Below are 16,415 nucleotides of genomic sequence, written 5' to 3'. Positions count from 1 at the left end.
AACCACAATACACAAAGCCCTTTGATTTGGCATATAAAGAGCCTCTGCTTTGTAATTTCCATGTTACCTTTCTTCATGTGGTGCATAAATATTCAAGTGACATGCATCTTCGATATACATTAGGGAGTTGCAAAATTGAACTAGCGAGATTTTTTTTTTAATGGCTGGCCGAGCAATTTCTTCATGTGTTTGTGCTATTGATTCATAGCACAGTCTTAACATCCTAATCGAAAGCCTGTATCTTTCCATCCTTTCTCCATGCCTGGGTAGCAGTCTCAGTTTAACACCTTTGGAAATAGTCAGCTAAAAAAGGCTGATGTTCTTTTTCACGCTAAAACTTACTGTGAATGAGGCACTGTTGTCTATGATGATGGGTGCCCTAGGCATACCTAAAATAAATAGTTTGAGTTAGAGCCTGTACCCTATGGTTCTGGTCTAAGCTATGCCAGAGTCCTGTGACTGTGAGCAAGTCACACACCTCTCTGCCTTAGCTTCCCCATCTGTAAAATGGAGATAAAACTTACCTGCCTTACAAGAGCATTATGAGGATTCATTAATGTTTGTGAAGTACTCTGCAATCCTTGTGGGGGGAAAAGAGCTATGTTTTGTCATGGGCATGCTTGTATTAATCTCTTTGGAATTCTAACTACTGTGTTTTGTGGGCTTAAATAATAGCTATGCGTTGTTTCTCTGGGTGTGTAATAACTATCTTATGCGGACTAATGATTATAATATTTACATAGCGCCATTCATTCTGACATGTCCCAATGCATTTTAAGAACTATATGTATGTGGCATCACTGAAATGCAGCCACTTCTGGGGTGGAGCATGTCAGCCAGGCAGACAGCATGCTGCATAACTTTGGGGTTGGGGATTTTAGCCAATGACCCGAGACAGAGCTTTAAATTAAGTTCCATGGGATCGTAAAAGTCCATACAGAGCAGGCAGGATTTTAATTTTTATGGTCTTGTTTAAAACATCCCTGCACAGTAAACTTCATGGAAGTCGGTGTTATTCCCTTTGAAGCGATGAAGGTCTGAGTTGACTCTGTCAGGATTCAAACCTGTTGATCCAGGGAATCTAGGAAGTGTTCACGGTTACTGATAAGATCAGTTAGCAGCCCTTTTCTGCTGTGGGTCCCTGTCTTGAGGAAGTGTCTGATAGTATTTCAGGGTGCTTGTGCTTGGAACAGTAAAATATATGGTGGTATACTCTGTTTACAGCCAAGCTGTCCTTAGCTTTTTAAAAAATTGTCCGTTACTTAAGGAAGTGTAGCATAAGATTCACTGCTGCCTTCTGGAGATGAGCTGATTAGCAGTGGATTGTGTATATTATCTGTTGTTTTCTGCGTTAACTGTAGAATTCCAAGAAGGGAACATGGACCAGCCCAGCGGAAGGAGTTTCATGCAAGTTCTTTGTGAGAAATACAGCCCCGAGAACTTCCCATATCGTCGAGGTCCTGGAATGGGGGTGCATGTCCCAGCAACGCCACAGGGATCACCTATGAAAGGTAGGGTTCCTACTGGATCTGTGCATACAGGGGCTTGAGGGCAGGATCATTTCATCCCATAGCTCAGGGGTTCTCGACCTTTTTCTTTCTGAACCTCCCCCCCCATACCACATGCTATAAAAACTCCCCGGCCCAGCTGTACCATGACAACTGGTTTTCTGTATATAAAAGCCAGGGCCAGCATTAGGGAGAAGCAAGCAGGGCAGTTGCTTGGGGCCCCACACCAAAGGGGGCGTCACAAAGCTAAGTTGCTCGGGCTTTGTCTTCAGTGCCAGGGGCTCGGTGCCCCGGGCTGCAGTCCCGCGTGGCAGGGCTTCAGCTTCCTGCCCTGAGCTCTAGCGAGTCTAACGCTGGCCATGCTTGGCGGACCCCCCCCCAGAAACCTGCTTGCGGCCCCCCCCAGGGCGCCCCAGACTCCTGGTTGAGAACCAAGCTTTTACTCACCCAGGAGGAAAAATCCTACTGAATTACCAAACCAAATAATCACACTTGTGTTGCTGTATGGCTTGTATCACTATTGTATCGCTTCTCGGGTCTTTGAGCTCTGGTCAAGTGTTGTATACTGCAGTAGGGCCCATAGTCCCTGGGTAGGATCGGGGCACCGTATAGACACACGCTGCTGGCCTGGCATTGTCCACAGCAGCAACTTGAAATTGAACAGGCCACCAGGATTGGATCAAAGGTGCTGGGGCAGGTTTCTAGGCATGAACCTGGGAGCCAAGAACTCTTGAGATGTAGTCCCAGCCCTGCCCACCCTCTCTGGCTTTGGGAATATTACTTCACCTCCATTTCCTCATCTGTGAAATGCGAATTCCTGCTCATTTCAATTGCCCAGAGGTTAATTAAAGCTCCTAATTACTGGCAGGGGGATAGTTGCTGAAAAATGAGTTGGACTCTCCCCACCCCACTCTACTGCCAGTTGGAAAGAATCGTGGCCCAAGGTTCTCCTGCCAATAAAGTAAAGCCCTGTACAGCGCTGAGATCCAGGGAGGAAAACTCTGCCCAGCTTGTCCCCATTTCAGTCATTCTTCAGTGGCTGCAGCAATGTGTATTTGGCACAGGTGTCTTAAACATTTTAAATTACTCTGGATTCCACCCAGCACAGCTGTTATGTATTTTCTGGGCCTAATCCAGTAACATGCCGAGTGCCTTCAGCGCTGATTTGAAGCCTATAGCAGTTAAGGGGGTTTAGCACATCACAGGTTTGGGCCCTTGGTCAAGCAGGATCACAATGACTTCAGTCTTTTATGCCATGTGAGGTTGCTTTCCTGTTTATTTTGGGATGCCTGTTGGATGCAAACACTAGGTCTACTAAGAGACATTGCACCAACACCCTAAAGAAATGCCCCTTTTTCCTTGCCCAATATCCCAACTGCCTTGGGGCCGATCCAGAGATGCATGTCCTCTGGTATAGGCATTCTGTTACCCCCCCCACACACACACACACACCCCTACCTACACACACCTCCCAGGATCCATAAGATAAAAATCCCTATATCCAAAGTCTTGAGCTAGAACTGGGTCAACTTTGTCACCTTTTATCTAATCTTTCCCCACACTCTGAGAGATTTGCATTTGGTTCACTTTTTATTCAAACAACTTATGGTTTGGGATTTAGCAAACCAGAGCCACCGCTTATTTGTCAGCCTCTTGCCTATCTCTAGTTGAGACTATAGTTTAAATTCCCATCAGGTTGGTTTGTATCATAAGCAGCCCCAAAGGGGGGAAAAACGAGGAAATTCACTGGGCGAAAATGACAATAAGTGGATTTGACAGAAGAGAACAAAAGTGAGAGCATTCAGTCAAGGACAGAATGTACCATATGTCACTCAAAGTTAACCTCAGTAGAGAATCACCTAATTTTCAGTGTGCCTTCTTTTATTTATATTATAGATAGCTACAGAAGCTAACAAGAGGGTCCCTGTCCATATGTTCTAGGCACCCCTGACATAACTTAACAATAAATTACAAATAATACCATAATTACAGCAGTATAATTTAATATAACTTCCCATCAATGAGCTAGGTAACTTCAAATTGCCTTCCAATAATCCCCTACTCTTCTCTTCTTCTCTTGTTCTTCTCTTGTCCAATAACTGTCAAATACCAGGAGGGAGAAGGGGGTAGGGGAAAGAGATTTTTATGAAGGTAATCTCTTATTTTGTGCGTATGATCAGTAGATCTCAAAGTGCTTTATCAGATGGGTAAGAAAAAAAGTACATTGCGTTTGACACTTGTAAGATATGGTACATTTCATCCACATGCTGAATTTCCCTGTTGAAATAGCTTATTATTATAAACCAAACATTTTTGGAGAGAATTCTTGGCAGTGGAAATTCCACCAGGAGAGGCAGCATAATGTAGTAGTCACAACACAGAACTGGAAGTCAGTTTCTATTTCTGGCTCTGCTTCTGACCTTTGTGTCTTAGGGCAAGTCACTCCTGGCCTAATTTTTCTGAAGTGCTAGGAACCTACAATTACAATTAACTGCAATAGGACGTTTGGGTACTCATCACCTAAGAAAATGAGGCTGTGAACTTTTTTTATGTCTGTTGATAAAATAGGCATAATAGCTGCATCACAGTGAAGTTCTATTAAGCAAAAGGACTCTCTCAGGTCAAATTTAAGCCCAGGTTTAATTTTGTAGTGTTATACAACAACCAGGCTTTTACAAAACCTAAGAGCAATATTATTGATTTTTTTTTTTTTTTTTTTGTAAAAAATTCAGTGGAGGCAGTTTTTAAGGAAACCTTCTTTTGCCATATTTGCCACTGACATTTTGCAGCCTTGTGCTAAAAGTAAAATTGATTAGAAACTGACTATAAACTAAAATGGAACTGACCACTGTGTTTTCATTGAGATAAGTGAGAGAAAATGCAAACAGCATAAATAGTGAAATGACTGCACATTTAGTTATCTGTTTTAAAATGTTTGATTTTAATCTGACTTGCTTGGCAAATGTAAATCATTATACGACTAAATGATTGACTAATCCCTTCCTTTTGCTGGATTTCATACTTGTGTGTGTTCTTTGATGAGACTAAGGGATGATCTTCTATAGCTGGGAAAATATGAGGCTGACGGGAAGGCATCTTGTTCCTCCCCCATTTCAGATCGCCTCAACCTTCCAAGTGTGTTGGTGTTGAACAGCTGTGGAATAACCTGCGCAGGGGAGGAGAATGAAATTGCTGCCTTCTGTGCTCATGTGTCTGAGCTGGATCTCTCTGACAACAAACTTGACAGCTGGCATGAGGTAAAGCGATTACGCCTGTGCCTTGCTAAATAGCAGCAATAACTGCTGCTATCACTGTATTTATAGTGCTAGATCTGAGATCTTCTCAGTCATTTCAAAGTAGTTAAATGTGTCCATTTTAGAGTGTTGTAGTTCACATTTGAAGATCATGTTTATTGCTCTGTAGCTGTCAAAGTCAATAAACTTGATCGCTATGCTACATTCAGGGTATGTCTACGTTGAAAACGCTACAGCGGCACAGCAGTAGTGTAGACGCATACTACAGCAATAGGAGGGGTTCTTCTGTCGATATAGTAAATCCACCTCTCTGAGAGGCAGTAGCTAGGTTAACAGAAAAATTCTTCCATCGGCCTAGTGGTGTATATGCTGGGGCTTAGGTCAGCATAATTACATCCCACAGGGCATGACGTTTTTCCGTAGTCCTGAGTGATGTAGTTAAATCAACCTGACTTAATAGCATAGACCAATCCTCAGACATTTAACTCACTTTCCTTAGTAATTTCTGAACTCATCTTGCAGGTGAAAAATATACTTTCCTTCAGTGCAAAGCATTGGAATGATCATTCCATGCACCAAGAGGTTAATGAGCAATATAGATCATTAACAGAAGGAGTGCAATCAAAAGAGTTTGAGCAGAGGACTGGCAGCTGAGACTCCTGAGTCCTATTCCCAGTTCTGCCACTGATTCTGTATGATTTGGGAAAGTTAGAAATCCTCTCTGTGCTTCAGATGTCTCCTCTTCAAAACAGGATTAATAATGCTCGTCTACCTCACAGGCGACTTGTGAAGTTTAATTAATTAATGCTGGTAAAGGGCTTTGAGGTGCTTGGATGAAATGCACTATATAAATGCAATATAGTAGTAGTAGTAGAATAATTAGAGTACATTAAACTGTCTTGTGTCTTCCCCTGCTCATGCTCTGCTTTTATCCCACTGTTAATTACTGGAAATTGACATGAAAAAAGATGAACTGTGGCCTAACCTTATTTTTAAAAATTTTTAAATTATTTACTAATCACTAAACAAGAAGTGGATCTAGTATTGATGTAAGTCTTCTGATCACAGAACAGATCTGCTAGGCCAGGGACAGCATAAACTTTCCCATGCTGCTTTCTGCTCAGCACTTACCTGGAGGGGCCCTTCCTGTGGGTTAGGATAGGAGTTCCGTTTCCAAGGGGCTTGTTCAGATTCTATGGCGACTGCCAACTTAAGAGTCCATTTGTGCTAGCTGTGATGATGATGATCTTGTGGTGGTGGCACGTGGTCACTAGGAACAGGAGTGAGAGCACCAGCAGCTCATTTTTATGTTGTCCTCTGAAAGTCCACCAGTTGGTAACTTAGTTTCTATCCATCTGGTCTGATTTAGTGCTTATTTATGGTTGTGCTCATTTTAGTTGTGAAACACGTTCTAGCGGCCTTAATCAGTTGAAAGGCAGGTACATCCATTCACCACTACCACCCCCAGATGGTGCTCCCTATACCCGTGTCTTCCCATTTATACAGCCTGCTTCTCTGCTACAGTTCGCCCAAGTCATTTGCATCACCCGCTTCTTCACACCCAATCACGTGCCCCTTAATCTATTCTGCATCCTTGATACATATATCCTGGCTGTCCCCTTTTTCTAATCCTTCACCCCAACTCCAAGCTACGCACATACGCACCTGATACATGCCAATAGAATAGCTAGCCCCAAGCACTGTTACATGTATGTTTGGATTGAATTCATAACCTTTCAACTCCAGCACCACGTGCGTAAGAAAGCTGGTGCTTTCATAGACTAATGGAATCTAATAAGGAATCCATTGCGCATGTACAATGAAATTCTATCAGCCTTTTATTTTAGGCAAAATTGTGTGGTCTCTTCCTAGTGGGGAACAGTGGAAAAACTGAGCAACTGGTCTGTGTAACAATCAGACACTCGAGGGACATGCTCTTGCTTCTCTCTGCCTAGAGAAGGGTCCACCAGCCTTCTAAGATGCTGGCTTCTGTGACTTGTTATTTCTTAGGCTGGTATTCAGGTGGACTTTCTGATCTCTCCCAAGGGATCTGCTTTCCCTTATCAAGCTGCCTTCAGAGTGTAATTAAATGAACTGTTGAGGTGAATGTGCAATTAGCCAATCAGTTGAGATCAGTGAATAGTTTGAGTATGAATTACAGATAGCTATCTAAAAGCCTTATATATTTTTTTTAATCCATATAATTTCTTTGGCTCACAGTCCTGCTGGAGGATTCCTTTCTACAAAATGGAATATTATTGAATGAGGTCTGATTACCTCCTGATATGCTTCTTTCTCTTTTTTTTTTTTTTTTTTTCTCCCCCACTAGGTCAGTAAAATTGTGTCAAATGTTCCTCACTTGGAGTTTCTAAACCTGAGTTCCAACCCTCTGAATTTGTCAGTTTTAGAGAGAACATGTGCTGGATCTTTCGCTGGTGTTCGCAAACTGGTGCTAAACAACAGCAAAGCTTCCTGGGAAACAGTCCATACAATACTGCAGGAATTACCAGAGTAAGCATGAGGCGCATGGTGTGAAAGGAGGAGTGCCCGCTGCATGCAGACAAAGCTCATAACAGGAAAGGCTGCTGGGTGTGGGTGAGTGGGCTGAGCAGAGGAAGGGGATTTAGTTTCTTTGGGACTTGGAAGGGTTTAACTCTTGCCATTGGGCCAACTGAATGTTTTATTGCATTTCTAGATCTGAACTTGCCTAGAGCTTTGCATAGGTGCATACACACATTGAATACATCTAAATACTAGCATGAATTAATGGATTATGGCCTTCATGATTCAGCATGTGACACTCTCTTTTCCACTGAGCTACGACTGAATGAATGGCAATGCACCGTGCTAATGGCTTTTGGATGGGACATAAATCTGAGGTCCTGGTCAGTTGTCATTAAAGATCTCATCACACTTTTCATGTGTTAATCTCAGGGTCCTGTCCAGTTTCCACCTTGGCAGTGGCATTCTGCCTCCCTGAAATGCCTTTGCCATTTCAATTGGATACCAGATTCCTCCTCTTGCAAATTTGTAAAGAAATCTATTATTACAGTATTCTGCTTAGCCAGTACACCCTTAATTGAGACAGCCACTCTGTTCCCAGGGAACCAATTTATCCTACTGATAGCTAATAGTAATGATTGCTGCTTAAATGGGACAATGGTAGCATAAATTCTGTTTAATAGAGACATGTTCGGCCATTGCCAATGTAGTCTGAGAAAGATTTAATCAGATGTGAAATTCTAAGTTCCAGTCTTAATACAGAAAGGTGCTAAATATTAAAATAAAAAAACCCACTGAGCATTATTTTTATTCCCACTTTATTCAGTACAATATTTCATTTTAAATATCTTCAGTCTGTTTCTTTTTTGTTGGCCTCTTTTTTGGGATGCGAGGCTGCTTATCAGAGTCTTTTCCCAGTTAAAAGGATTCACCATTATTATTAATTTTTGTCATGCCTTATTTAAAGCAGTTAGGTAGCATCGCTGTCATCTGACAAATGCACACTACCTTTCACCTTAAAAGTGGTCACATGAGTGGTAAATGACTTTTGGCCAGGAGCTGGGGTTTATAGTGTGGTAATAATCTTTAATGTTCGTGGTGTTCATTTTAAATCTCTCGTACAACCTCCATGACTTTGGTGACAGGAACATCCATAAATACGTGAATGGGTTTTCAGCCTCCACTTGTGCAGTGATGAGCCCATCCACGCCCAAATTGGTGCAAGGTGCAAACATTGCTAAAAACCAGCATGCTTGTTCAAGCCCTTTAGCTAGTGGTGTTTTCACCTGCAACACCTATTAGTTGGCCTTGGCCAATGGATTTTGTTGGGTATAAACTCTGAAAATGTCTTTTTGTGCATGTTTTAACTATTTAAAGGTTACTTGTGAAACTATTCCAAGGAGTTGTCAGAACTTTTAGTGGGTACTGGCACCAGTGAAGTACATAGACACCATTTGTGAGCGTGCAGATTTGTGCAAGTGGAGGCCTGACTGAAAATATACAAAATATAGTTTGAAGCGCTTTGACAGTCATCTAGCTGAAAGATGGTGTAGGAAGTCCTATCTACACTGAGGTTTCAGAGAGTGCTGGGGCCTTTCATGTTTAAGTAATTCTTGAAAACTGTGTGTACAGGAGCCTCTAGGTAAGACCGTTTACAATTTAACAAGAAGCCTTCAAGTAAGAGCATATTTCTTTCTGTGTGCAGCTTGGAGGAGCTCTTCCTGTGCCTTAACGACTATGAAACAGTGTCTTGTTCTCCAGTTTGCTGTCAGTCTCTCAAATTACTCCACATAACTGACAATAATCTTCAAGACTGGACTGAAATTCGAAAGCTCGGAATTATGTTTCCATCGCTGGACACGCTTGTCCTGGCCAACAATCACCTGACAACCATTGAAGAATCAAATGATTCTTTGGCAAGGCTGTTCCCTAACCTGCGATCCGTCAGCTTGCACAGATCAGGTGAGGTACTGAAAGCAGCATGTTCTTTATATTCCTTGTGTAAATGATAATGCCTGATCTAAACCTTTGCTTTGGCAGAAGGGAGGAGGAATATTCTCATTTTGGTGCAAATTGAAACCTGTGCTTTAACAGGGTGGGGAGAAGAATGTTATTTTGCTAGTGACATCCTACATCTTTGCTAGGAATGAGCAGTCTGCAATCAGTATTGCTTCCTGCTGGCTACTTGTGTGTTAAGCAGATCAGAGAAGGTGGAGAAAGCACAAGCTTGTACAGTAGAATATCCTTGTTAGATTCCTGGGTAGCGTATACTAGTGCCAGAGGCTACAGTCATTTTCAGTCTTGTCTACCCCAGCTTTTAAACGAAGTTTGAAAGTTATTCAGAAGTGCAACCCAAGCAGGACTGTAATAAAAGCTGTCTGGCTAGTGTGGTAGGTCACTAACTGGGCTAGAGAAAGGTCTAACACAAGTCATATTCCCTCTACACCCAAACCACGTTAGAACCCCATTACTCTATAACAAGAGAGATGTCCAAGCTGTGGAAGTTAGATCTGGATCTAAACTTTTCCAAAATGTGGATCCCGCTCCCAGTGCACACATCAGGAATGGGATCCACCTGGACAAAGCATCTTGAACAGCCATGGTTACTGTAAGTCGCTTTTCTTTCCTTGGTTTGCGTTAGGTAAGTAAATACCATTTAAAAAGTTAACTTTTAAACAATTAAAAATGTGTTTAAACGGTTCATTGGCTGGGGCTAGGGCAGCTCCAGCGGGGCTGCACAACACCAGCAGTTATGGCTGGCGCTGAACGGTTAAGTCAGTTAACTGGTGAGACTAATTCTTACCAGTTAACCTTTTACATCCCTAGTTTGGGTCATGGCCCATCTCTAGCCATAACTGTTTGAGAAGGGGTTTTAAACGCTGTCGTCCGGTCAGTGAAGATGGACCTTAGATGATTTCATCATCGTCCAGAGAGGAATTTGATCTCAAAAGTGGGAATGTGGTGGAGCATACAAAAGAGCTTCCTGCAGTATTTTTTGTCAAGAGGATGCAACTTTTGCAGTTTAAATAGCTGAGTGTGTTGTGCATCAACTTGACAAAGACTGATGGATGGGCATCACGATGAATTCCTCACTACATGTGACCCTGATTTAAGATGTAGGAATAACATCGAAGCCCCATTTTCCTAATGGTTCTGATCTGAGAACACACAAACAGATGCCACTCTGATAACTTGAGAAACATGTGAGGAGAAGATGATAAACAAGACCTCTACCTACCCTTTTCTGTTTCTTTTAGCTTCTCCTGCCACTTCTGGCACTTTCTTGTTCTCTAAACAATGGTTCAGACTAAAGTGTCGACCTGTTGCTGTCATTCAAACCCAGGTGCACAAGATTCACAACAGTTGAGCTACCATCCTGATGAGGACAAACCACTGCTAGCCATAATGAAACATACAGTTTTGCTGTGTACTCCAAAGGCTGGCAGGCATTCTGTGCTCTCCAGCCACCATGTTTTCAGGAAGAATAAGTAAGAGTAGTTTGGAATGTCAGTGACTGAGGAGCCAGTTTGCATTCGGAGGGTAGGTTACAGTTTAATCAACCTCTGGACCCAGCGTCCACTTACAGGCGCACACGTTTGTATGTGCATTACTGGAGCACACGCAGGGGATCAAGTAGAGCAAAACCCATCACCTGTGTTTAGATGTTAGATTCTTTTAACTGTAGGTATGGAAGAGGCTGCTCCAGAAGCTTTGGCTGAGACCTCCCTACAAATAAACCCCAGAGACTTTGCTCATCCGAAAGCTGAGGCTGGAGAATCAACTGGCATAGCAGTGAACACACTTTGTACCTCCAAGCCCCAATGAGAGGTAGCTATGGGACAGATCACAGGTGCTAAGTGACATTCGACTTCCATCTCCCAGATGTGCATGCTTCATTAGCTGAATTTGGAAAACCTAGGAATAAAGTGCTGTGTAAAAAAAATCTGTTCAATTACAGCTGTTTTCCTAGTGTTTGTTTGATCCTCTCATTCTCAAGAACTCTGCCATGAATTTCCTGGAGAGTTTTTGTTCCAGTTTGGCTGCCTGATAATTACCAGCAGTGATGGGCCCTTTTCCTCTCCCTAACTTATAAGAGTCAATACACAGACTCTAGTATAGATTCACCTAATGCATTATTGTAGTTTTTATTATACAGAGCCATAGAGGGATTAAAGTAGGGGTGGCCAGCCTGAGCCGGAGAAGGAGCCAGAATTTACCAAAGTAGATTGCCAAAGAGCCACAGTAATACGTCAGCAGCCCCCCATCAGCTCCCGCCCACCAGCAGTCCCGCTAATCAGCGCCTTCCCCTCCCTCCCTGCACCTCCCGATCAGCTGTTTCGTGGCGTGCAGAAGGCTCTGGGGGGGGAAGAGTGAGGGCATGGCAGGCTCAGGGGAGAGGACGGGAAGCGGTGGAGTGGGGGCAGAGCCAGGGGTTGAGCAGCGAGCACTCCCCGGCACATCGGAAAGTTGGCACCTGTAACTCCAGCCCTGGAGTCGGTGCCTGTACAAGGAGCCGCGTATTAACTTCTGAAGAGCCGCATGTGGCCCCGGAGCCACAGGTTAGCCACCCCTGGATTAAAGTATTAATAAAACCCCTTTCCCATGTATCAACATGCTATACAATGTAAGCACCAAGCGTTGTACACCATTTAGTAAAACTGCAGCTAACTACAGGAAAATAAACCTTTTAAATCAGACTTGAAAAATGCTGAGTCATTGAGAGGACCATCCTGTGGGAGGCAGTTTTGCTCGGGTGGAACCAAGCGTTCAACCCCGTTGGATACTACGCAGCACATGGATGATCTGAGGAGCCCCCAGTTGAACAGGAAGTCCAATGAGGACATAACCGTGAATTAAATCACACATGTTGGGGGGATCTTGGGGTATGGAAAGTTCTTGAAAACTGATGATTTTAAATCCTCTCCACAGCGGCTGGACTTGCCAAAGTAACTATCTAAATAAAGGCATGACATGGAGTGAAAAGGTGTCAAATAGATGAAATGCGCCACTGTATTTTGGATAGCTTGGGTAATTTGTTAGTTGAATTGAGATTGCTGTTGGAAAGAATGTCACCATGGTTCACTGGTGAAATAACAATTATGGCCACTGCTGCAAGATCCCATATCTTTCAATTTTCTGGAGGATGAATAGTTGATAGTGATGTGGTCTTATTCACACCCTAATGTAAGTGAATTAAAGCATTAGACCATACACTTCTGGGTTTATTACTCATTCCTCTGCCTACATTAAGTCATTTTGTTAAGCCTTGTTTCTGCTTGTCCCAGTCTAATACCTGCTGTTCCTGCCCCTGCAACAGCTGTTGTCAGTTGATATTACTGAGGCTTTTGCATATTAAATATTGAAGAACTTGGTCCTGCTTAAACCTGCTTCTTGTCTTGCTGACTACTGTGGTTTAGCAGAGATCTCCAGTGATTTGAAGGTGATTAGTTTTCACAGGAGTTGTGATGGAACATCTCAGTGTGGGATGATGGGAGTTCAACCAGGTTTTCTTCTCAGAGTGGACACCTCCAGCAGTATAAATAAGCTGTTCCCTTTTCAAATTCAATTGCCTCTGTTAGTTTTCTCCCAGGCACAGTAGCATTTTGACCTGCAAAGGCCAGGTTCTTGGCAATAGTTTAATTAGAGGATGAATATGACCTAGTCGCCTATCAGTCATTCTCTACTATCCCCACCAGCTGAGTGATCCACAGGTAGAAGCGGGAAGGGTTTTGAGCCAGTATCACAAGATGTTACTTATATCCCAGTGCGTGTGGTAAGCATGCCTGGCTGAGTTCATTACCCAGGGAATGTATTTTAATCGCAAGTTGACTTGCACGGGATATTACACTTGACATGGAAGAAGGGGACAAATATCTCTCTACAGTATGCCCTGCTACACACAGGAATTGCAATTCTGGTCTGAATGATCACTTACCTTCTGAGACCGCTGCAGTCCCTGGAACATCAGAAGTGTCTGACCTTTACTTGATTACGTGACTTGGGTTTGCTTAAATCAGACCTTTAATTTTTTAGAGATGCTGATTTCCTTTTATCTATTATAGTGGATATTATTATATCTACCCATTTCTAGTAGAAGCGTGTAATACTTGGTACATTAGACTTAACGGCTAGACCGTGCATGTAAGAAGTATCCTATGTAAGCATCTATCTTCTGCCACAGCAAAAGGAAGCAAAGATAAGCATCGGAGTTAATCTTGAACACACAATCAAATAGATTGTCACCTGATCCCCAGCTTTCCTCACAACTTTGCTTCAATTCTCAGAAACCAGTACAGATCTGCAGAAAGCTGGAATTGGGTGAAAATATTTTCATTAAAAGGCTGGATGGCTCATGGGAATAGGATACCTGCAGGTCACGAGTTCAAATCCAGACCTAGCTTGGTAGTCCCTGAAAATTACCATTTGATGGCTGCTTGGTGGTCCCTGAAGTGACACAAGTCTGGCTTCAGCAGTACTAACCAGAGTCCTTTTTATCAAAACAGCCATAACAAGTTATGCTAATTGTCATTCAGCAGAGATGCCAAGGACTGAATAGGCCATGGAGATTGAACTCCCCTCTCAGAGATTGTCCCTCCAGACTGATAGGACAGCATGGGTGAGCTAATGCTGCTCCTTCATGTGCATGAATAAGGGAATTCAGTCTCTAGCATTTCACCAGAAATGCACTGACTTGTCAAACATACTTAGATTGTCGTTCTCCTGTGTTGAGATCCACGAAATAGTATTATGGTCAACTCGTATGCTAAATAACGCAACGATAAATGGATGATAAAATGAAGAATTGGCTACACCTGTCTTGTGTGCCCTTTGGCTATATCTGGTATTCTTTGATATATTGTATATCCCCTGTGTGTTTAAACAACTCATTTCTTAAAGCAGGTCTGCATTGCTGGGAAGACATTGACAAACTAAACTCTTTCCCCAAGCTCGAGGAAGTGAGATTGCTAGGAATCCCTCTTCTGCAGTCCTACACCACCGAAGAGCGGAGGAAGCTGTTAATAGCCAGGTCTGGTGTTTAAGTTTGCTCTGCTCAGTAAAACATACTGCACAATCACATGATCTGAGATGATCAACTTCTGGGGGGTGGGAAATGAGATGAAGTGTGTGTTAGGGGCACTGCAGATTCATGTGGTATGGATGCACTTGATGATTACATGTTCTGCTCATTCCCTCTGGGGCACCTGGCATTGGCCACTGTCGGAGGACAGGATCCTGGGCTAGATGGACCTTTGGTTTTACCCAGTATGGCCGTTCTTATATAATGTTAGCTGCAGAAGGACTTGGAACTTCTGCAGAACTAGAAGGGAACATGGAAGTGGAAACAGTCTAAACAGAAGGCTCCCGTCATAGACATTAGTCTGTCAGGCACTATGGGTATTGGTCCAAAGACTATTGACTTTAAAATGGGCCTTGAAGCAGGCCCTCAAAACAATTGGGCTATTTAGGATGATCTTAAACCTCTGAATAATATAGTCGTATTTGTCCATTAGAAATTCTAAATACTTGTTTCAATGGGTACAGAATCAGCATCACTGGCTATTTCCAAGTTAGACATTGGGGAAATACTTGTTGGATTGCTTTTCTATTTGTACAATCAATATTGCTTTGAGAATGTTTCCACATTTCCAATCTCTTGTGTTTCAAATGGAACATTTAGTATGTGATAAAAGGGTAGCATCAAGGTCATGAGACCTGGGATTATGCCTTCTGGGGTCCCTCGTTTCCAGTGGGTGGGATATGTAGCTGTTCAGGAAGCTGGGTAAGATTCTTGGTTGGGTGTGCCCTAAAGGATTAAAATGTGTAGCTACCCCTTTTGGTGTGAGTGAGCTAAGTGCAATAATTATATATGCTATGCTATACTACACACTATAAAGCAATTACGTACTGTAGAATAGTACGTATTCCTGTGTACCTGATAGAGCTGGTAGGAAAACCCTATGTAAATATCCATGGAATATTTTGGAGGAAACAAAGTTTTCATTTTGTTTGGTTTTTATTTTTTGGAATTTTTTGTTTTTCGACAATCACCTCCTCATCTTCCCCGCACTGGGGAAAAAGGTGGGAAAGGGAAATAGAAAATTGTGATTTCATTTATTTATTTATTTTATTTCCAATAACTGATTTTTTTTTTAATTGTATGGAACATTTTTGAGCAAAATAAAACTTTTTTGCAAAAATTATTTAAAAAAAAAAAGTTTCCACAAAAGTGTTGATCAGCTCGAATTAATACCTGCAATACACTGACCCATATTAATATACTGTATTATTTTATTGAAAGGAAATGTATATCCTGATTAGACCACAAAATGAACCTTAATTGAAGGAACTGTTTCTCCATAGGATGTAGGAGGCAATGGCTTAAATTTTGAGAAGTAACTTACACTTTTGGGGGACCAATTTGAGATGCCTTAAAGGGGCCCTATTTTCAAAGGGTGGTTGGTAGGCTGCTTTCATGTGTCTCAAGTGAGCCACCCAAAAATCATTAGTCACTTTTGAAAATCTAATGCTTAATCCTGGGAGTCAGGACTCCTGGATTGCATTCCTGGCTCTAAGAACAGGAGTACTTGTGGTACCTTAGAGACTAACAAATTTATTTCAGCATAAGCTTTCATGGGCTACAGCCCACTTCATCGGATGCATAGAGTGGAACATACAGACAGAAGATATTTATACAGACAGAGAACATGAAAAGGTGGAAGTACGCATACCAATTGTAAGAGGCCAATCAATTGAGATGAGCTAAAGTTTTTTCTTCTGCTGCTACTGATAGCTCATCTCGATTGGCCTCTTACAGTTGGTATGCGTACTTCCACGCTATGCATCTGAAGAAGTGGGCTGTAGCCCACGAAAGCTTATGCTGTAATAAATTGGTTAGTCTCTAAGGTGCCACAAGTACTCCTGTTCTTTTTGCGGATACAGACTAACACGGCTGCTACTTTGATTCCTGGCTCTGCCGCTGAGTCATGGTGCTTGGGTAAGCCACTTCAGTTCTCCATGCCTCAGTTTAACCATCAGTACAATGGGTATAGTAAGAACGTACTTATCTTTGCGGTAAGTAACGAATGTTTGTAAGGTGATTTGAAATCCTCTGATGGGCAGGCACTAGAGAAGTGCTAAATATTTATTATAT

General features: G+C 42.4%; 1 protein-coding gene across 3 annotated transcripts in view; it reads left to right on the top strand.

Annotated features, from left to right (window-relative positions):
- LOC128823166 (tubulin-specific chaperone cofactor E-like protein) overlaps positions 1–16,415 on the top strand; it is a 96,877-nt gene that overhangs the window by 6,755 nt on the left and 73,707 nt on the right. For all 3 annotated transcript variants that reach the window (XM_054005289.1, XM_054005287.1, XM_054005286.1), the window contains exons 3-7: positions 1,362–1,511; positions 4,626–4,765; positions 7,092–7,273; positions 8,970–9,226; positions 14,165–14,291. In XM_054005289.1, coding sequence (XP_053861264.1) covers positions 1,362–1,511; positions 4,626–4,765; positions 7,092–7,273; positions 8,970–9,226; positions 14,165–14,291 — 856 coding nt within the window. The remainder of the gene's footprint in view (positions 1–1,361; positions 1,512–4,625; positions 4,766–7,091; positions 7,274–8,969; positions 9,227–14,164; positions 14,292–16,415) is intronic.

This window comes from Malaclemys terrapin, chromosome 15 (assembly GCF_027887155.1).
Source record: "Malaclemys terrapin pileata isolate rMalTer1 chromosome 15, rMalTer1.hap1, whole genome shotgun sequence".
Taxonomy (NCBI): Eukaryota; Metazoa; Chordata; order Testudines; family Emydidae; genus Malaclemys; species Malaclemys terrapin.
The sequence above is the reverse complement of the archived record's forward strand: the minus strand, read 5'-3'. Positions and strand labels throughout refer to the sequence as shown.